The 23,069-nt window shown below is 36.8% G+C and overlaps 1 protein-coding gene and 1 long non-coding RNA gene across 18 annotated transcripts in view; one reads left to right on the plus strand and one right to left on the minus strand.

Annotated features, from left to right (window-relative positions):
* LOC141375883 (uncharacterized) overlaps window positions 1–23,069 on the minus strand; it is a 270,920-nt gene that overhangs the window by 236,297 nt on the left and 11,554 nt on the right. For 9 of the 17 annotated variants that reach the window (XR_015498265.1, XR_015498268.1, XR_015498266.1 and 6 more), the window contains exons 1-3: window positions 19,387–19,486; window positions 11,693–11,748; window positions 11,379–11,512 (exon numbers count right to left, since the gene is read on the minus strand). This is a non-coding gene — a long non-coding RNA (uncharacterized LOC141375883). Of the gene's footprint in view, window positions 1–11,378; window positions 11,516–11,692; window positions 11,749–19,386; window positions 19,487–23,069 lie in introns of those variants that run through there. The other 8 variants (XR_015498277.1, XR_015498275.1, XR_015498274.1 and 5 more) reach the window with 3 other exon arrangements.
* The window catches only part of iqsec2b (IQ motif and Sec7 domain ArfGEF 2b), a 179,418-nt gene that overhangs the window by 150,489 nt on the left and 5,860 nt on the right, over window positions 1–23,069 (plus strand). The window contains 10 exon segments of the mRNA XM_087265109.1: window positions 1,615–2,657; window positions 4,208–4,369; window positions 6,366–6,488; window positions 6,916–7,082; window positions 7,252–7,391; window positions 11,396–11,521; window positions 11,651–11,750; window positions 13,658–13,819; window positions 15,900–16,097; window positions 19,934–20,004. Coding sequence (XP_087121235.1) covers window positions 1,615–2,657; window positions 4,208–4,369; window positions 6,366–6,488; window positions 6,916–7,082; window positions 7,252–7,391; window positions 11,396–11,521; window positions 11,651–11,750; window positions 13,658–13,819; window positions 15,900–16,097; window positions 19,934–20,004 — 2,292 coding nt within the window.

Here is a 23,069-nt window from a genome sequence, read left to right on the forward strand (position 1 = left end):
TAACTTTTTTGATCACGAGCCACTGTGGCCATTTTCACTAGCCACAATTTTGTTGTTGGGAAAATACATTTTATATGCATAAATTTTACTTTGGCATGTGTTGCAGCATGCTAAAATTACTTTATTTAGATTTTGTGTTTTTTTCACTTGCCTCTTCATTCATTTAACTTTTTTTGTTTGTGAGCTTACCCAATGAGCATGAGCAAACAGGTTGTGCTTTCATAAAAAAGTGTCGCATTGCAATTAGTTCTTTTTCACAGGACTTTTCAGGGCTCAACACAATATGGATTTACCTTTTTTTTTTCTCTGGCCACACCAAACTAATTATTTCCTTGACACAAATTTTCAATAATGTGTCAAAACAAGCAAAATACATACACATTTTGTTCAACAAAACATTCAAAAATATATATATTCTCACGCATCTAAAACTATGCACAGCGATCTGTTCAAGATCCCAGATCACCAGTTAACTATGAATACAACAACATATTAAAGCTTCTGTACAAAAAATGGGTAATGCGAAAGCGACGACAACTGCTGCTGCTGCTTACAAAGAATCTCCACCCCTTGAAGGACTGTGGGTGCATGAGCATCGCACTAATTTCATTTCCAGGCACGGTTGCTTCAATTGAGGAAACAGCACTGGAGCTTTTAAAGACTTGCACACACAGATTATTTGATTTGACACTAAAGCCCTCGTCAGGGAGTGAGGAAAGCCTGTCTCGCCTTGTGCGTGATGCTCTCATTCGTTATTCACCTGCTTTCCTTTGCTCGCGCGAAAAGCTGTTTTTGTCAGTCCTGCTGCTCCTCTATTCTATTAGATCACATTTGTACACATATAGACAAACGGTCATAAACTAACAGTCTAATCTGTAGTGACAACGAGCCAGCACTGGCAATTTAAAAATGAGTTTCAGCCAGCCAAAGTGGCTAGTGGGAGTGGCGGGTGTTAATGTAAAGCCCTGAGCATTAGGGCATTCCAGGGGTCTTGTCCACCAAGGCCATAGCTCCTAGCTGGCAAAGAATATCTTCCTCTGAAGATAACGCTCCCAGGCTTTCGATTGTAATAGTTGGTTAAAAGTGTCATCTGAACCATTTCTTCTTGTACTGTCAGCAGAAAACTGACCAACTTCAGTACGTCATCCTTGACCTTTTCGAACTCTGTCGTAGGTTTTTTCCTCAATGCTTATAATGTTTTTTGCAAGCATTCGAGTATCCGAATATCTACGTAAAGTTTTGTGTCTTTTACAATTCATGTCATTAAACCATCCAGACACCACAAGCAATAAATGCACTTCAAACAAACTGATTAAGTGAATGTTTTGTGATTTAGGTGATCTCCACCTTTGCTTTTGTAGTGGACATCTACATTCACAAGAAAGACTGCAGGTTAACGATTTGTACACTGGAATGTGGTGGTCATTTAAGTGGAATAGTGTCTTGTCTGTATGAACAGATTGTTTTAATTATTTAGATTTGTGATCATAACCAGATAATATTACAGTAAAAAATCAGCACTTTAGTGCTTAAATTTTTGGTTCCATGACAATTGTTCTTTTAGGTATACAAGAACTAACAGCAATCTGATCTGTTTATTCCTTTTTATTCAAGGTGAAGTCTTTGGCAGACTCCATTGATGATGCCCTAACATGTCGTCCACGTCGAGATGACTCTCAAGAAGGTATAGGTGATGTAAGTGGTGTTGTGGACGACTTCGGAGAATGTATATGGAGCAGCAACAGCCACGCATCCTTACGGAGAGGCCTTGCAGATAGGGATCGTGGAGGTACTGGGGGATTGAGCATGCATGAGGACAGCACAGCCACCTCCTATAGTGATGTTACTCTTTACATGGACGACGGACTACCTTCCTCACCCCTTTCTCTAGACCGAGCCCCTAGCAGCACAGATACTGAGTTCTGGGGGGGTGTTGGAAGCGGAGTCGGTGGCAGGGAAGACAGTCGGGACACAGAGGGCGGAGGAAGTAGCAATAGTCGCCGAAGCACACCTTGCACAGAGTGCCGTGATTACCGTTTACGGGGAGGGCATCTACCACTACTTACAATTGAACCACCAAGTGACAGCTCAGTGGACATGAGTGACCGCTCAGACCGAGGCTCCCTTAGCAGACAACTAGTGTATGAGCAGGACTCAGCAGGAGGGTCGCCTCAAGGGACTTTAAAACATAACCCTAATGCTCGTTCACAGTCCTCCACAACTGCACAGGGTCAAACCCGTCCAGCTAGCCGATCGATACCGTCGCATATCCCTCACCACATGGCGCACCACCATCACCATCACCACCACCACCATCATCACCAGTACCCAGACACCCCTTCGTCGTCGTCCTCCCCTCAACAGCCCCCTACCACACCGCTCTCATCTTCCTCGTCTGCACCACTGCCCCCTGGTGGCTTGGAGCAACAGTGCTGCTCAGATGGGGATAATGACTCTCTGAACTCCACCACAAACTCTAATGAGACCATTAATTGCAGCTCAGGATCCTCATCAAGGGACAGTCTGCGGGAGCCCCTACCTCCATTGGGGAAACAGACGTATCAGAGAGAAAGCCGGCATAACTGGGACTCTCCTGCCTTTAATAATGATGTGGTTCAGAGAAGGCAATATCGCATTGGGCTCAATCTCTTCAACAAGTAAGAGAAAATGAAAACCTATCTTCTACCACTTTACCTGAAAGGGGTGTTTATAAGACTCAGGAAATATTCATAATCACATGGCACATGTCATGAATATGAAGGAGATTTTATGCATGCTGTATTATTAACTCTAATCATTAGCCCCTTTCACACATACAGACCTTTCCGGAAAATTGCCGGTCATTTGTGAACAGGCCCTTTATGAAAATACTGGTAAATTCATTCCGGCAATTTTCCAGAAAGAGAAATCGTCACATTACTGGTAATCTGCCGGAATGCTGCGCTGTGTGAACGCAGAAGGGAAATTGCTGGAAAGAGCGCGTTCACGATTAGAACGAGCTGATGTGAGACGTCTACTCCAGTCAATCAGAACATTCACATGCGTTTACATCTGTGCTGTTTACGAAAATAAAAGCCTTTGAATGTTTTTCTAGACACATTTAGCTGCTAGATGTTTGTCAGATAACGTTTCTATGTTCCTTCTAAATGACAACTGGGCAAAAAAAATATTGATAAAATGCTTATGATAAATCGCTGTTTGTTTACCTTCAAGCTCTGCTTCAATTGCTTAATGAGTGTGCAGGTAAAGCAGTCGGTGAGCGCCAGCACACATACATATTATGTACCATCAAGCATCAACAAAAGCGCGACCCCTTCTGTGTTTACAAATTCAAGCGCAGCTGGTTAGAGTCCATTTCTGGTTAATGATGTCAGAATGTATCAGTAATTTAGAATGTATGTGTGAATATCTTTTCTGGAAAATTTTCGTAACATCCTTGCCAGTGTGAACAGCGCTTTTTTGCATTTACCGGTAAAGTCTGTAATTTTCCGGATATTTACCGGGATCACTGCGTGAAAGGAGCTATCGTGAATGCAAAAATGACAATGTTTGACTTGTATTTGTTATGACAACCAAATACATCATGAACTGTCAGTCATGACAACTTGACATTACCAAGACATCATAACTTGTCATAAATCTGTTATTTAACATTACCATTATAATTATAATTAACCATCGTAATTGTGTAAATTAACCATTGTAACCATGAATTTTGTAAGAGCACAATTAATTTTTATTTACCTCAACTACAGTGGTACAAACTGAATTTGTCAATAAATTGTCATTTAATGTAATTAAATATTAACAATATTTAAATATTAACAAGGCTTTTATCAAATTTATTAACATATTATTAATACTTTTAATGAAGTTTTAATGACAAATTCAGTTCCACTAAAAAAAAAAGATCAGAAAATGGCCTCATGGCAATCATGTTGATGACAGATTTATGACAAGTTAAAGTTGTTAAAGACAGGTTTTGTTGTCTTGGTGATGTCAAGTTGTCATAAACATGCCATATTTAGGACATGTCATGGTTTTAAAAGTATCTTATCTTAGGTCTAATGTACACCTCCTTCAAGTAAACTGTTACTATATCTTATATGCAACACTAACACCATTTAACTTAGCAAGCTAGTGACTATAATATTACAAATAACATTGAGGTGATTGAATTAATCTGACTCATGTTTTATCACTACAGGAAACCAGAAAAGGGTATTCAATATCTGATTGAGAAGGGCTTTGTGTCAGACACACCAGTAGGCATTGCTCGTTTTATCCTGGAGAGAAAAGGCCTCAGTCGCCAGATGATCGGAGAGTTTCTTGGAAACAGACAGAAACAGTTCAACAAAGATGTATTGGAGTAAGTTCACACAATACCTTCTCTAAGAAGCAGCCAAGACTAAAAGGTTGAGTCATTTAGAAAATAACAAAGCATAGAGTTCACTTCAAAGACATTTGTTTTGAAAAATGTCATTGTTAACTTTAAATTGAACAGACTCGCATAATGCTTTAAAAATAACAAATATAGGCAGTATTTTTTTTTTGTAAAACACTTTTTAAAAATACAAAATACCTATATTTATGGAGTTTGTAGTCTGATGATTGAGAAAATGTAATAATTCATTAACTTTATTAATTATTTCACTGTTTTTTAATCTTTTTGGAAAGTACAGTAAATATGTCCCTTGGTGTGAAAATCGAAGAAAGCAGTTTATCTTTACTAGACACTAATTGTGCTTTCAAACCGAAAACGGTGAGCGTCCAAGGTCGCTCTAGCCACCCTGGCGACAACGATATCTGCCTTCAGTCCCGGCAGCGAGAGCGTCAAAATTCGCTACATTGATCTTGTATTTAAAGAGGCCGTTGCAGCATATCATATCAGTTACATTCCTGCATAAAACATGCTTTCTAGCAAGAGTATGTTGTTCACTTCTTATCAAATTCATTTAACAATGGAAGATCAAGTTGCATGTGATGTGGCTTTGCTCCACTTAATTATCCAATATGTCCATATGTCTGAAATATCCTGAAGAAGCAATACTGTTTTGTACTGTCGCCAAAGAGCATCATTCTAAGCTCTTTGCTGTCGCATGAGATTCCCGTTTAAAAAAAAAAAAAAATATATATATATATATATATATATATATATATATATATATATATATATATATATATATATATAACATTAATGCGTATGTTCCTGTAAGAAAGTGTATGTTCCTGTAAGAAAACATTGGAAATAATTGGAAATATGGGGACCGCAATAATCAAACCCTTGGGAACAACTGTGGTCAGAGCCAAAGTTCACAGGTCTGTGTTCTCCTCTGAACTCCTCTCAAGCGATGAATTCTTCATTCTGATTGCTTGCTGCTGAACCTCGTCATAGCTCATTACCATAAAGTTGACTTGATTTCAACTCTCCTCGACGCTTATCGCAGCTGGCTCTCATTGAAAATGAATGACTTCCGGCAACTTTGACGCTCTTGCCGCTTTGGTGTGAACATACGGTTACGCTTTTGAACATTTGTTTTAAATAGAGGTGACAAACCAGAGGACAACAAAATATAACTGCCTAGTGGTTCTAAAAGAAAATTCTGAGGCAAAAACTTAACAGCTGAACGTCATGGATTTTTACAGAGGGATTTTTACAATTTTTCTTGAATAAAGTGCTTCACCTATTTAATATCTTTTGTGGAATTGCGATTTTAATAGCATATAGCATTAGCATATAGTGTCACAACAGAGGAAATGGTTCTCAGTGACTAAACTTATCAGGTTCCTATGGTTTTAGAATTATTTAGATGACAATTATTATAAAAATTTCACTATTATTAAATAGTCACTTGCAAAACTAGGCCTGAGGAATTTACAAATAACTGTACAATTTAATTTTTAATTTATAAGAGCTGTAATTTATTCAACTGTGCTTGAGACTTGCTCAAAAATGTAAAACAAAAAAAGTAATAACACAGCAGGTTTATAACAAGATGTAAGACATGGGAATATTTAACCATTTACTGCATTTTAAATAATGACTAATTATACATAATAAATGATGAATATTAATTTTATTTTGTCATGTGTGTCAATTCATATACAATATAAACCCTACATGTTTTATTAGTGATAAGTATTGAATAACTATACAGGCTACATGATGCTAAAAATACTAAATTGTTACAATTACATTCATATTAATTAATACACAACACATTTATTTAAATAAATAATTTCTCCTAAAGTGAAATAAAGCCCTGAAGTAAAACCCTTTAATAGTTGTCGTAAAATACCCTCTAGGAGCATGTTTAACAGGAGCATCTACTGTATGTTTATGTAACATTATCGTCTGCTTTTAGCTGTGTTGTTGACGAAATGGACTTTTCTGGAATGGACCTCGATGATGCTTTGAGGAAATTTCAAGCTCAGATAAAAGTCCAAGGAGAGGCCCAAAAAGTGGAGAGACTTATTGAGGCTTTCAGGTAGCTAAATGTGCTCTCAGTAAATAATGTACTTAGCACTTTAAAATAATCACATTGAACAATGATATCTGTTGGTTACAATGAATATAACAGCATTCATGGAATAGTTCACCCAAAAATGAGTTCATTTATGGGTTTCTTTATTCTGTTGAACACAAAAGACAATATTTATAAAAAAAAACGGTAATGAACCGGTAATCATTGACATACATAGTCAATGGTTACAGGTTTTCACCGTTCTTAAAAACATCTTTTTAGTGTGTTCAATAGAAGAAAGAAAGTCAAACAAATGAAGGGACAGTAAATTCTGACTTCATTTTTAGTTCTGGGTGAACTATACCTTTAAAGAATCATGTTTTATCATGTTTACCATGTTTTATCTGCCCCTCAAATATTTGCTCTCAAATATTACTTCTCTATTTCACAGTCAGAGGTATTGCGTTTGTAATCCAGCACTGGTAAGACAGTTCCAGAACCCAGACACCATCTTCATCCTAGCGTTTGCCATCATCCTGCTTAACACAGATATGTACAGCCCCAATATCAAAGCGGAGAGGAAGATGAAGCTGGACGACTTCATCAAAAACTTGCGAGGTGCTGTTCAAATCCCTCTCTCTTAAGCGTCACACATTCACACACTAGATCTTACTCGAGAAGTCAACCCGCAATCTGCTTTTAAATGTGTCATCTAGCTGTGAGGGATTTCACAAGCGTATGCTAAATCTCTTCTTGTGTGTCTGTCAATTTTTTCTTCCTTTCTCAGGGGTGGATAACGGTCAGGAGATCCCACGTGACTTACTAGTCGGAATCTACCAGCGCATTCAGAAGTGGGAACTGAGAACCAATGATGACCATGTTTCTCAGGTCCAGGCAGTAGAGAGAGTCATAGTGGGCAAGAAACCAGTGAGTACTACTGAGTGGTTTCTCAAAATATGAGTCTGTTTGAATCTTTGAGATTAGTCATTTTGCTGACTAAAAATTGGAACTACACTGCACAAAGCTGATTGACAAAAAGTCAAGAGTACAAATATTGTTATGTAGCTTTAACTTATTTAAATAAGGCAAACAGGTTTCAATTAAGTTTGAAGGCACACAGTTTAACTTAATATTTTAGTCAGTTTGATTGATGCAAGTTGAGATGACTAAAAAAGTTAATTTGATTCAACAACAAAAAATTAAGTCAGCAAGATTTTTTACACTGTAGATGTCAATGAAAAGTCAAAGTTCCAACTTCAGTTTTTATGCAACTGAGAGGTCTTCACACTTGCAGGCTGTACATAATACACCATCTGATTTCTCTTTATAATATATAGTTGAAGCTAAAATAATTAGCCCTCCTTTAATTTATTTCCCACAGCACTGTTTAAAGATCCCCTATTATGCATTATAAAGGTCATATTTTGTTTTGGGGGTCTCCAACAACAGTCTGATATGCATGCAATTATAAGACACTTTCATTGTCTTATAATATGCATTTATTTTACCTAATTATTCCAACGACTCCCAGATGATTTGTTTAGCGATTCATTTTGTTCCCAAACCAAAGTCCCATACATTATAGTATTGACTGCTCCATCCTTTAATAGCAAATGGCCGATAAGTCCCGCGTTGCAGCGTAGGTTATTGTACCCAAAAAAAATAAAAATAAAAAACAGGAACAAACACAGCACAGGGTTGGTTATACTGTGATTTTGTTGTAAAAATGAACTTATACTCTTTATTCCCCACAGCCGAATCATCATCTTCGTGTCATGATCAATTCTGTGATCCCCTCTCGCTCCTATAGTGTCTGAAGGGAAGGGCACGTTCACATTTTACCAGATCCAGAACTACATATTTGATGATGTACCGTGTCAACGTAGATGCATTCAGGCAAAATATCCAAAATCCAACACGATTAATTTATTCGACTCTGAGACTCTGAATCAATAGTTTTAAACAAGCTGCACTTTCAGATTTAAACCTCGGCTGGATGTTTTTATTCACTTAGTGCTGTGTTACACACTGCATGGAAGGTCATTTTCAAAAACCCAAAATACGCGCTCTTTAACTGAGAACACATTTATACATAATAGTTTTAATAACCAGTTTCTAAAAATATTTGTTTTGTCTTTGTCATGATGACAGTGCATAATACTTCACTGGTTATTTTTCAAGATGATAGTATTCAGCTTAAAATGCAATTTTAAGACTATGTTAATTAGATAAACTAAGCAAGTTAGGTTAATCAGGCAAGTCATTGGACAACAGTGGTTTGATCTGTAGCCAAAAATAACGTTAATATTAATAATAATGAAATAATAATGAAATAATAATGATTTCTTAAAAGGCTAACAATATTGTCCTTAATATATATATATATATATATATATATATATATATATATATATATATATATATATATATATATATATATATATATATATATATATATATATATATTATTATTATTATTATTATTATTATATGTTAGCCTTTTAAGAAATCATTATTATTTAATTATATTACCATTAATATTGTTTTTTTTTTATGCTTTTAATCCAGACAAACTAAATGAAAAATGACTTTCTCTAGAACAAAAAATCATTTAAAAAAATACTATGAAAATGTCCTTGCTCTGTTAAACATCACTTGGGAAATATTTGAAAAGGAATTCAAATTTCACTGGGGGGTGAATAGTTTTGCCTTCAACTGTAAATCAAACTGAACCGTATCTTTGTATCACAATATATCAAAAAAATAATAGAAAAGAGATGGAACAAGAAAAACTACAAATAGTATTGAACGTGGAGTAAATAATTGTCTTCAGATCCATTTTTTGTTGTGCTAGTTGTAAGCCTCTTCACATTTCAATAGTAATGATTAAAGTTAATAATCTAAGTGTATTTCTATGTATTTTTATATTCTGGGTAAGGTATAAAACAAAAAAAATTCATCCGATTAAAATTTATTGGGCCGATAATTCCCATAATTCTGACAAGCAGCCCAAACTGTCTGTCAGCAAATGTAGATTTGACTGCACACCCATTCAGATCCGGCAAAGTGCGTTCACGCGGGCCGTGGTCACATGGACACAAGTAACAGCGCTAAAAACAAATGCTGAATCAAAACTTTTTTAAAAATCCTGAATCAACATTGGAGTTACTTTTACACGCTGGACGAAGGATGAGACCGTAGCATAACTATTTGTTATGTGTTATGTGTATTCATCTAAACTAGCATACAAGTATGGCTCAGTAATTAGTGTAATTCCATTAACTCGCCGGTTGACTAATGTGAGACTGTGATAGACTAATGTGTGAGACTGATGAGAGAGTGATGACCAGTTTTGCTTGCTAACTACTCAACTGAAAATGTACTAGATATAATACAGTTTTTCATTCAGAATTGGAGTATTATAAAGTATTAAAAAGCTTTCTAACTGGTGAACGACATGATCTAGTGCAGGGGTCTCAAACTCAATTTACCTGGGGGCCGCAGGAGGCAAAGTCTGGGTGAGGCTGGGCCGCATAAGGGATTTCACCAAAAAAAGTCCTCAAATGTCATTATTAACAGTTTTAATTATTTCTTCTGAACATGAAGTGTCCTGAACATTAATAGAACATTGAGTGAAGATTATGAACAGTTCTTCTGAACATGGCATCTTTTGCCTACTTCTTGCTGCCAGAGACTTGACAGCGCTTCTTCTCACAAATCTGAACCACATTTGGCTTTAGAGCAGAAGCAGTTGAGACCCTCAGTATGGCTTGAAGATGATCATCATTAAGTCTAGACCTGTACTTTGACTTATTAAAGTCCTAGGGAAAAAAGTGGGGGAACTCACTCAAAACTTCCATTCCCTCACCTAAAAAAAAGGCGTATATATGTATAAATAAAACACCCCCACCCCACTCCAGTCACATCAGTCTGTACCAGTCTGTATCTACCTATAATATCAATATATATAAGATGCAGGGCAGGCACGTGCACACATAGGGCTCAACCTGTGCAGAGCACATGCCCTTTTTAGTCTTGCATAGAAAGTGCCCTTCCAAAATGATCAAAAGTGCCCCCGCGACGCGACACACCCTCGGTCCCGCCCTTCAGTAGGCGCGCGATAACACCGCTCTTGAGTACGCGCGCGACAACACAGCTGATCAGAACGCGCACGACAACGCGCATTGAGTGACAAGCGCGCTGTGTACGGATAGAATCAGCGGAGCGGGGAGCGCAAAATCTGCTGATTCTGTCAGAGTACAGTGGTCGGCGCGGGCCACAAAATATTGCACTGAGGGCCGCAAATGGCCCGCGGGCCGCGAGTTTGAGACCCCTGATCTAGTGGGTCTTTATCATCTTTAATATGCACGTTCATGATTTCAGGAGGCGTGGGTTTGGACGACAGGGAAGTAACTGTATTTGAAAGATATTATGCAAACCGGTTAGCATTTAGGCAGATCACTGCACCTTTAATGAAGACCGCAATAATAATAGACACCAGTGAAAGCATTTATGAAGGGATTAAGTGTTCTACAAACAAGTTTAAATGGGTACAAATACTTTACAATAAATCAAAACCTCTAGTGTTAAATTAATGTTAGTGATTAAATAACTCTTATTCAGAAAAAACACAGACACTGTACGAGGACTGCGCTTGTATGCTACTGTACACATAAAAAGTCAACTTTGGGCTGATCTTTCAGACTATTGTGTGGACTGTATGGATTTGGTTTGGGTTAGTTGAATAAATTAATAATAAATACATTTCAGGAGATATTGTACAGATATTATTACAGTAGACATTCTACAAACCCTCTGCAAGTTTGTGACTTAAATGTACTTGTCAACAGAATTCCTAAGGAGGATCATCACATGATTTGATAACGATCAGTAATGTGAAAGTGAAGTAAATACCTTTTCTTTGATTAAAGGTTTTGTCTCTGCCTCACCGGAGACTGGTGTGCTGCTGTCAGCTCTATGAAGTCCCGGACCCTAATCGTCCTCAGAGGTCTGGAGTCCACCAGAGAGAGGTCTTCCTCTTCAACGATCTGCTTGTGGTAATATTAATAATCCATTTTTCATATAACAAAGGATTTGGTCTTACACTTTAGCAAAGAATCTGCATAATTGTGTCTAGTAAAGTCACTACATATTAAATTGCTTCTTTTTCTTTATTACATTACAAGGTTACAAAGATATTCCAGAAGAAGAAAACTTCAGTAACTTACAGTTTCAGGCAGTCCTTCCCTTTGGTGGAGATGCAGGTTCACATGTTCCAGAACTCCTGTAAGATTTTAAACTGGTTACTTATTGTTTTTCTTACATATTCTACATATACATCTACATACCATACCTCAAAAGTTTGTGTCAGAAGTTTTCCTGACACAGAAAAGATGTATTTGATTGTATTTATTTGCTCCAAAAAATAATTCAGTATTATTTTAGTTTTATTATAGCATTGAAGTCTTATTTATTGTACTATTATATAGTAAACTTAAAAAATACTGTAAAATGTTATAATTTATTATTAAATATCATAATGTACTTTTAGAAATCATTCAACTATACTGATGTATTGCTCAAGAACTTCTTTTCTTATTATCATCAAATTTGAAAACAGTTGTCCTGCTTAATATTTTAGTGGAAACCATAAAACATCTTCTCGAGATTGTCAGATGAGTAGAAGGTTTAAAAGAACCTGAAAAATAAATTGTTCAGTGTTCCCACTCTTTCAAGGATGTTTTAATGCTCCATTAATCTTAAATTACAACCCAGTTGTAATTTACACCCCCAGCATATGAAGCACCATGAACGTCCTTACTAAACTTGACATTTCACATATACACTTAATATTTACATTACAGATGTACGAGCAATGATGATGTTTTTAATGTGTCATTTTCAAAAAAAAAATAACAATAAATTTAAACAATAATTTTGATTTTACAGGACTTTAACATAATTCACTATTAGTAATATTCAAATCCAGTTTCTAAAATATTTTGCATTATTGTCTAAGTTCTTGTAGAAGATTTAAATTTAAGATTTTTTAATTAGGAATTTCTAATTTCTTCATTCTGTTTTTGGCAGCAGCACAGTACAATTGTTGAAATAATACCATAAACAAATTTCATTTCAAATTTAATTCTAGAACTTTCAAGGGCCCATATTTGGTTTTTGAGTACTTTACAAGCATTGAATCCATATGTTTGAATTAAAAGTACATGCAGGTACTTTCAAGAAGTGTGGAAAGTGTAGAAAAATGTGTATAAATGATAAATACTCTCATATACATTTACCTTGCTTAAAATAGAAAGTGTTGTTAAAGTGTAAAATGTTGTTAAAATATACATGTTTGGTTTTTATTTCTTCTTATAGCTGTAATTAATAGTTTTTATCACTATATCTGAATTCAAATTATATTTAACGCTGGGATTTCTAGGCGTGGATAAATGCTAAAAGTTTCTGTAGTTAATAATAACTACATTAGTTTCATTCCATGCTAAAATACACTGAAATATCATACACTGAAATATTAAGCCTATAAATTTATGTTGTACAGTTGAAGTCAGAATTATTAGCCCCCTTTTTATAGATTTTTTTTATTTTTTAAATATTTCCTAAATTATGCTTAACAGAGCAAAGAAATTGTCAAAGTATGTATAATAATATTTTTTCTTCTATAGAAAGTCTTATTTGTTTTATTTCTGCTAGAATAAAAACAGTTTTAACTTTTTTAAACAACATTTTAAGGACAAAATTTTTAGCCCCTTTAAGCTATATATTTTTTTCGATAGTCCACAGAACAAACCATCGTTATACAATAACTTGCCTAAATACCCTAACCTGCCTAGGTAACCTTATTAACCAAGTTAAGCATTTAATGTCACTTTAAGCTGTATAAAAGTGTCTTGAAAAAAATCTAGTCAAATGTTATTTACTCTCATCATGGCAAAGATCAAAGAAATCAGTTATTAGAGATGAGTTATTAAAATTATTATGTTTAGAAATGTGTTGAAAAAAATCTTCTCGCCATTAAACAGAATTTGGGGGGGAAAATAAACTGTAATAAAATTAAAAAATAAAAAGGGGGCAAATAATTCCTGGGGACAAATATTCTGATTTCAATTGTATTTATCATTAAAATATAATGTGTTATTTATTTCATGGAATATATTGTTGTCTTCCACTAGACTATCCTCATGGTGTCAGACTAACATCAGCTATCCCTGGTGGTGAGCGTAAAGTTTTGATTGTGTTCACGGCCCCAAGTCAACAGGACCGCACACGTTTTGTCAGTGATCTGAGGGAGAGCATTGCTGAGGTGCAGGAAATGGAGAAATACAGAGTGGAGTGTGAGTATAGCGCCTTCTGCTGCTCTCAGAAATCAACTACAGTGTTTTCTACCCCTCTTCTGGTGCTTTACTACAAATTACCTTATAGGGATAGTTCACCCAAAAATAAAAATGTATTCACCCTCTTAAAAGAAGATATTCTGAAGAATCCTGCAAACCTGTAACCATTGATTTCCATTGTTGGATAAACAAGTATGATGGAAGGTTATCATAGTTTTGGATTTTTCATTAGTTTTAGTTTCTATTTAGTTTTAACTTTTTGTTTTCAATTTCAATTAGTTTTAATTAGTTTTTAGAGGCAGATTTACTAGTTTTTATTAGTTTCTATATTTTGATATTATTTAGTTTTAGTTTTCCAGAGATGGGTTGTTGCTGGAAGGGCATCTGCTGTGTAAAAACTTGCTGGATAAGTTGGCGGTTCATTCCACTGTGGCGACCTCAGATTAATAAAAGGACTAAGCCGACAAGAAAATGAAAGTATTTAGTATTTGTTTAGTTTTTATTAGTTTCAGTATTAGTTTTATTTTATTTTTTTCTAAATAAGGATATTTGTTGGGTGCAAGATTCAAAATCAACAGAATAAATCTTGTATAATAAAAATTCAGTCATATTTTTTTGAAACCTGTATTTAGAGGACACATGAACACTATCATCTACCACTACCATCTACCCATCCACAAATTCAAATACAGCAGCCCACAAGATAGCAGCCTTAAGTACAATATGTGTGCATGGCTGCTTCTGAGGTTAGATACACAGTAGTGATGGGAAGTTCAGATCTTTAACACGGATGTTAGGTTTCAACATTATGTAGTCAGCAATAGTAATTTCGGTCTGTTAAAACATCATGATCTGAAAAATTTCTTACAGTAAAGTTTAGCAACCCAACTGAATCATGATTCACTTATTTAAATTCCATTACGATTTTCTGTTATGAAATAAACTTACTTACCTCCCCACTGCAGTTAAGTGATGTGCAGATCAATACTAAAATATTTATATCTCCGGTACCAGCATTGTGTGTTCTAGAATTGATTATCTTGTCAAAATATCAATATTTCAGTAATTTGAAGCAAAAATTTAGTTTATTGAAAATATAAATATAGTGGAAAGTAACCACAATTATCCTAGTTTATCTGAATATAGCCAACTTAGGCAGAACTACTTTTTCTTCCTCCTGCCAAGTCATGTGCGTAATATGGCACTATACGTTAATTTCCCAAACAGTATTTTTTGGGCAAAGGTCGGTATCAGGTATCATTTTTATCGGTATCAGAACGGTATCGCCGATACTCGCCTTCACTTTACTTAGTATCGGATCGGAAACCAGTGGCATCGCACATCACTACTGCAGTTGTTCAAGTTTAGCTCACTAGCATTCTGCCATACTGTTTGTATTTGGTTCACTGAATCACGCGATTGACCGCTTCTCAAATTTGATATCAGTGTAACGTTATTGTTCTCATAACTGAATAAGAGTATGTAATGGATTATTTAGAGTCAGAGGGGGGAAGTACTATAGTTTGTGGATGAGTGCTTACTAGAGACGTGAATCGTTTCAAATGATTCAGTTCGATTTGGTGAACTAGTTCAACTGGTTCACTTAGATTAGAAGAACCGGTTACAAAGATTCGATTGCGATACAAAAATAAAACCCATTATTAGGCACAAATGTGTTAAACGCTGTCACCGTGCATTCACAAATAGACCACTGCTTACTTTTTTAATGCACATGCTGAAATTTAATGGGTAAACATGTGTTTGTGTCATAGTTTACCACGTTTTTCTTGGGAATTTTTTTTTTTTTTATCCTACTATCCCAAACTCTCAAATTAATCTGCATATGCCATTTGCATTAAGACATTTTTTAATGCAGTAATCCAAAATGCTCATAAAAATATGGTGAATGAAAAGCTACTGAATTTTCAGTTTTGAGTGAACTATCCCTTTCAAACAAGATAAAAAAGCACATTCCAAACACCTTGCTTTCATTAGTTCAAGCAAATCATGCTTGGTAAAGATAAAAGGTGTTAGTTCATAAACCGTCCTCTCATGTTTCTTGCGATTTATCCTCCTGCAGCTGAGCTAGAGAAGCAGAAGGGAGTAATGCGGCCCAGCCTGCTCACCAACAGTATTATGGCAGGAGGAGTAGGCGGGGTCAAGAATGAAGTAGTGAATGGCACTATGGGAAGGCCTAGTCTGGATGACAACTATTCACCAGGAGAAGGCCTTAAACGTACTGCTCTCAGCTCCTCACTGAGGGACCTGTCTGAATCAGGTGAGACACTATGCTTTGCCAAATGAGGGGCAAATATAAAATTTTAAATTAACAGTTTATACCAGTGGTCACTAAATTTGTTCCTGGAGAGCCTTTGTCCGAGTTTAGTTACAACCCTAATCAAACACACCTGAACAAGCTAATCAAGGTCTGACTAGGTAAAGCCGTGGTCATGCTGCACTTTTCTCCAATAGACTTTCATTCATACTCGCACGAATACGGCAGACTGGAAACGCAAGCTCATGCAACAAGTCTCGCAGTTTGCTGCGTTGCAAAGTTCAAGCTTGGTGAATTCTGACCTGAAAAATTGCATCATATGACTGTGTGAGACCAATCGAAGATCAAAACATGACTTCTTTGTACAGAAATAATAAATATGGACCGATCGCTCACTTTTTTAACATCTAATCATCTTGTTTAATCCCACCCTTTTTTGCAGCGTCATACGATAGAATTTCGCAAGCTCAAACTCTAGTGTGACTACTGCATTATACTTAAAACTTCCAAGCATGTGTATTGAGGCAAGTTGGAGCTAAACTCTGCAGGGCATTGTGATGAACAGAACGAGTCTTCATGAAACAATTAAAACATCATCATTTTCATCCGCTTATCCGGAGCCATATCGCGGGGGCAGCAGTCTTAGGAGAGAACCCCACACTTCCCTCGCCCTAGACACTTCTTCCAGCTCCATCCTGAGGCTTTCCCAGGCCAGCCGACAGACATAGTCCCTCCAGCATGTCCTGGGTCTTTCCCGAAGCCTCCTCCCAGTGGGACATGCCTGGAACACCACCCTAGATAGGCGTCCTGGAGGCATTCAAAACCCCTTATGAACTCCATTATATCGAGGACTGTGATGTCACCCGGTATGGCGCAGCCGGGGCCCCACCCTGGAGCCAGGCCTGGGGTTGGGGCTCGTATGCAAGCACCTGGTGGCTGGGTGTTTTCCCACAGAACCCAGCCGGGCTTAGCCCGAAGGAGCGACATGGGACCATCCTCATGCAGGCCAACCACCTAAAGGGAGAGTCGTAAGGGGCAGGTGGTCGAAGGTTATGACTAAGACAACCCGATCTTCGGGCACAATGAAGCAGTAGAAGCAAATGTCATTTTGCGAGTTATTATGCACGATCACATTGGCACCCTGTTTAGTCACGAAACGTTAAATGTCGATGGAAAACACGAGCAAAAAGTTTGGCATGAGACGATAACCAATTTCAAGGTTTACCGCGGTTTAAAACAGTCAAGGTATTAAAAGCGCAAAAATGTTTTGTTATACCATTTCCAAGATATATGTAGAGGGTTTTTAAGTGTTTTTTATGTGTTGCAAGGAGATCTGTTTTTGCTAATAAATATAGTAGAAGTCGTTTTATTTGAATTATGTAGCCTGACATGTTTACTGTTCCAAAATATTAAAAATGTTTCCTAAAATTGTATATACTGTGTTAAATGGGGGAAAATAAGTAATTTTTTTACTAAGACAATTAAAAAGAAATTATTTTAGAGCAGTATCCAAGGTTATCATATCGTCAGAAACTTATACTGGCCCATGCCTAGAATAAGTATGCTTATTGGGATGCAGCATGTGTCTAAACATCAGTTTCGCATCAATCATCTTTAGCAAGGCCCTCCAGAACCGAGATTGGTGACCCCTGGTTTACAGAAAAATACTAATTTTGTTGACATTTACTGTTTTTCATTTTATAAGACTTATTAGACACATCATAATTAATGTTTTTTTGTTTTTTTTTTGGGATTTAGACATTTGTGACCCTAGACCAGAGATTTGTTAAAGCTTTCAGTTGATGTATATTTTGTAGGATAGGACAATATTTAAAATCTGAGGGTAAAATAATCCAAATACTGAGAAAATCGCCTTTAAAATTGTCTAAATAAAATGCTTAGCAATGCACATTACTAGAGTTCATACACATTTTTACTGCTAAAATTTCATGACTTTTCCTGAACTTTGAAGAGCATTTTTCATAATACAATGTTTCATGTAATGTCTACATATTCATGTAAAATAATAAGAAAAACAATGACGTTCAAATTTTTTTACAGAATACCATAAACGTGCAACCATCTATTTTGTTTGAATTAGTTTTTAAATCTATGTAAAATTGATTTTAATAATGCTTACACAGCACTTACAATGTGAGAGCAAGTTTTTAGCCAAGGACAGAAAAGAAGTAAAGACAACTAACCTATATTTCAGTTAGAGCTGCACAATATATCGTTTCAGCATCGATATTGCAATGTGTGCATCCGCGATAGTCACATTGCAGGATATGCAATGTTGGGATTATAATGTAATATAGACTTTAATCATAATGGAGTAAAAGTTTAAAGAGATAGTTCACCCAAAAATTGCTTGCCATTTTCATTACGACCCTTCACCTTTTTCAAACATTTGAGTTGTCTTTTTTTTTAAATAAACACAAAAAGAATATAATTTGATAACACTTATAGTATTGAAACAAGTGAAGTGAGAGTAAATAGTGAGTACATTTTAATCTTTAGGTAAACTGTCTTTAAGGCCTGTGACTGAATGTATATTTCAAATTTTAAAACACCTGGCCACTAGACATGTTTTGTAACTTTAATAAAGATTAAATAATATTCAATTAAGACGCAGTGTTGATTATTCATGTATACCTGAATAGTGAATACCTGAAAACTAAAATTCACTTTTATCGTTATATTTTATTTATCTAGGCTTGTAATTTATTTGCTATTTATTATTTGAGATTCACTCCTCTACAAAATCCCCCAATCAATCCAAATAAACCTGTTAATTAAATCATCTGGTGAATTTGTATTGACATCGCAATATATAAAATCACAGAAATACTAAATATCGGAATGTCAGATTTTTCCAACATCATGCAGCCCTAATTAAAGTATAGGCTACATATATTTGTTCAACTAATTTCCATGACTTTTTCTAAACTTTATGGGTTTTTCTGTTTTTCCAAAACTTTTCCAGGCCTGGAAAATGCAGGTTTTCCATGACTGTATAAATATTTTGATATTTTTACAGTTGTAAATTGATAACAAAAATGTTAATGTAGGATGATCATTAGACTGTTTAATATTCTTGTTATTTTTTTTGTCATAAAAGAAAACATTTGAACCATACAATGTTATTTTGGACTAAAATATGTTAATGCAACATGAGAGTGGTTTTGTGGTCCAGGGTCACATTTGTGGACACAAACAAGAAAATACATCTTCTGTTTACATTTACCGCCGTTGTATAAAGACCAATGTATACTTCTTTTTCATACATTACCGTGCATGCAAAGTTGAAAGCACAGTCTGTTTGATAGCGTGCCCTGCAACACACGTGCTTGAAAAACTTATGCAAGGTACACATTTTCTTCTTACTCACTGTCTTGACTGGGTAAAACAATGGCCAAGTTCAGTGTTGACACCTTGTGGACAAACTAAGTAATACACGACAAATTCAAAGCACACTTTGTGTTTACTGTAGTAGATGACCAGAGTGATACAGCGTGGACAGTCAGTCAGAGAATATATATAATCATTTAATTTTTTATTGTTTATTTTTTTTCGGTGAAGAAAAGTATAATATGGGACAAATGAAAAAAATCATAGTGAGTCAAGAGATGGGAAAATAGCAAAAAGGACATCTGAACATCCTAGAAGTTACAGAATTTGGACAGTGGGCTACATCTACAGTTCACGTCTACCTTTCTTAAGATGAAACTCACTTATCATTCTTCTTATGTGAATGAAAAATGAAGTATACTTTGGTCTTTACACTCAATCACACACACATACTGCAGTTGTGCTGACATCTGCTAACTGGGTAACAGGGAAACGCGGCCGCAGAAACAGCGTTGGTTCCCTTGACAGTACAATGGAAGTAAGTCTGAGTGAAGCAGAGGTCTGTATCTTTAGTTTTAGTCCCCACATCCAATCCACCCGCATGCCTGCCTGGAATTCCCACGAAACACTGCGCCATCTTGCATGTGTCCTGACTCCTTACCATAGACACATGTATGTGCATCGTGTGTGACCATGTGTGGTCTGTGGAATGTTAAATGGATATTATTACTGAGGCGATGAATCTATATTGTCAGTCATTGAGACTGCATGTGAAGATCTGCAGCCACCCAGGGCATTGTACAATATAGCGTTTTACTCCGGGACATCAAGACTGGACAACATCTCATTTACCCTGAATGAAATCTGCATGAATCTTTGGTATAAACGTTAAGAGTGACATGTGGATTTGTTGTTTTATGGGTTTGATGTGCGTTAAATATTTTCTTTTGTTGTTGTTGTTGTTTGTGTTGATATTTTCTATGTGAAACTTTATGCATGCACTAGTGTGGCTGTGATTTAAGTTCTGTTAATTTTTATACTTATTATTAAACCCACTTTTTATTAAGTGTCCCGGATAAATCTCACATTGGAATTTATTTTAATAACATCTTTTTAAGGGGACCTATTGTGCAAAAATCACTTTTATGGTTTAAACACATTTGTGTGGCAATAGTGTTTAAATATAACCAGCTTCCAATGATAAAAAATAATAATTATATATATATATATATAATCATACTTTATGAAAACTGCAGAAACACTTTGATTGACATTCTCCGTTTGTAAATGTCATTAGAAGGGAAAAGTCCCACCCATTAGTCACAATCTCTCCCTCATTAGCATAGATAGCACTGAGGCCATAATCACACTAGGTACAGTTGCCTCGAACCGGGCCATAGCACGCTTGTCCCTCCTCCCGTCTACCCCGACGGCCCGCGCTCACACCACAAACGGGCTTCGGCACGCTTACGTCATCGCTGCTGCGCTGGTTCAGTAAGAAGCACTCTCTCACTCAGCAGCACAGTGGTGATTTCTCTAGTTGTATCGTTTCAGTCGTTTGATATGCCGTCAAATATTTCGCCAAACAGTCCTTAGGGATGCGGGGACACGCAGTCAGATATTTCGCCGAACAGATCCGCCACTTTTGGCGCTCATAAACAATCATAAAGCTCTCGTGCTGCAGGAATGAGGAGGTCTGCTGAAGGCGCACAGCTGTCGTGAAGTGAGGAGTTTGCGTCTTTAATAAACTACGGCAGTTTGCGTTCACTGAACAGTAAGAATTATTAATAAATCCATATGAAACAGTGCCCTAAAAGTCACGTCTCGCTTTCAGTTTCGGGCTTTGGCGCGTTTTACACTCACACACAAGCGTACCGCCCAAGTGAACCGGGCTTAGGCACACCTCTTCCAACCGGGCCAGGGCCGGCCAAGTGAACCGGGCTTGAGCCCGATTCAGCGCACTCACACTTCTCAAACGATCCGGGAAACGGGCCTGGGCACGGTACGGATGGCATAGTGTGAGTAGGCCCTGAGTGAGAAGAGGTGTCCAGGGGTCTCATGTACAAGGACTTGCGTTGAATTAATACAAAAACATTGTATGAACAACAGGGCCGGAGCAAGCTGAACTACCGCTCTAGGCAAAGGACGATCACGTCACCCTAAACCCGAAAGTGAAAACGAAAGTGACTGGTTAGCAAAGTGAAGACCGGGGGTGGTGGTTTGTCGCAGATTAAAGTGAAGATGGGGGAGGGGTTGGCAGACACCTCTCTCTAGATCGCCTCGATGGACATGCCGGCCCTGTGACAAAGCTGTTTCTCTTTGTACATCCGAATTAGCGTGAAACTGAGCGCATGTTCATGAGCACAAAACCCCTCCCTGGCTCCTCCCCCTAATAAATATGGTAATGACTCTGCTTTGGCAAAACCAAACGAAAAAGCAATAGCAAAAACAAGCAAGTAGAGAATCACGGAATGTGAATTGGAGGTGTTCCTATCGGAGGTAGACCGAAGAAAAACGGTGTAAGTTGTAAGTTTGTCCTCTGAAATGAATAACAAAAGAAAGAAAAAATAAAGTGGGAAAATTTTGCTTAGGCAGTTAACGCAGTGATGTCTGAACATCGCACTGTGAGTGAATTAAAAAAGAAATGGTCCGATGTAAAGGTGCAGGTTAAGAGGAGAACAGCTGCGCACCGTCAAAGTGTGGACCGAATAGGCAGGGGAACAGGGGATGATGAGCTAACACCCTTTAAGGAGAGAGTTGCCTCAACTGTGGGCGACACTTTACTGTCTGGAGTAGTATCCGTGTCTGCGGGAGACACAGATGTATTAGAGCAGGGGTCGCCAACCCTGTTCCTGGAGATCCACCTTCCTGCTGATTTCAGTTGCTACTCATATCAAACACACCTGAACCAATTCATTAGGACCTGAACAACATGTGATAATTACAGGCAGGTATGTTTGATATGGGTTGCGACTGAAATCTGCAGGAATGTGGCTCTCCAGGAATAGGGTTGGCCACCCCTGTATTAGAGGAACACTTTGTTTGGGCAGTTTAGCAGCATCCCTCCTCTCTCAAGGCAACGCCACCGGCATTTCAGCTGCCCAATCACCTGCTCTACAACTCTGCACTTAGTTTGTGCAGTTTGGTCAGTTTGTGGGTTGTTGAGGGGGGTTAACAGCCACGTCTTTAATGGATAACTGCGGTCTCCTGATATGCAGTTAAATAATTAGGCTTAATAAAAAATTTTTATAAAATTAAAAAAAAAAAAAAGTTAGCTGGAATAATATCTTTAAATACACCACTCACCAAGAAGCCACCCCTCACGCACCCTGTCACCTTGGAGCCTTTGGATTTGACCTTTGACAATGTCCTCTAATGAGGCCAACACTGCCATTGCCATAGACTAAGGGTTGTATACATTTGTAAATGCTTTTATGTGTTCTAAATCACATAATTGGTAAAAAATAAAACATAAAAATAAAAACATATTGTGTCAATTAACCCATTTTATCAATTATAAATTAATAGCAATGTTTTTCTAAAGTGTTGGTGCAATACTTTGTAGTGTGCAATTTAACATAACTGCCTCTAGGAGTCGCCAATGGAAATAAAACTAAAGTTGGC

This window comes from Danio rerio, chromosome 8 (assembly GCF_052040795.2).
Source record: "Danio rerio strain M-AB ecotype USA chromosome 8, GRCz13ab, whole genome shotgun sequence".
Classification (NCBI taxonomy): domain Eukaryota; kingdom Metazoa; phylum Chordata; class Actinopteri; order Cypriniformes; family Danionidae; genus Danio; species Danio rerio.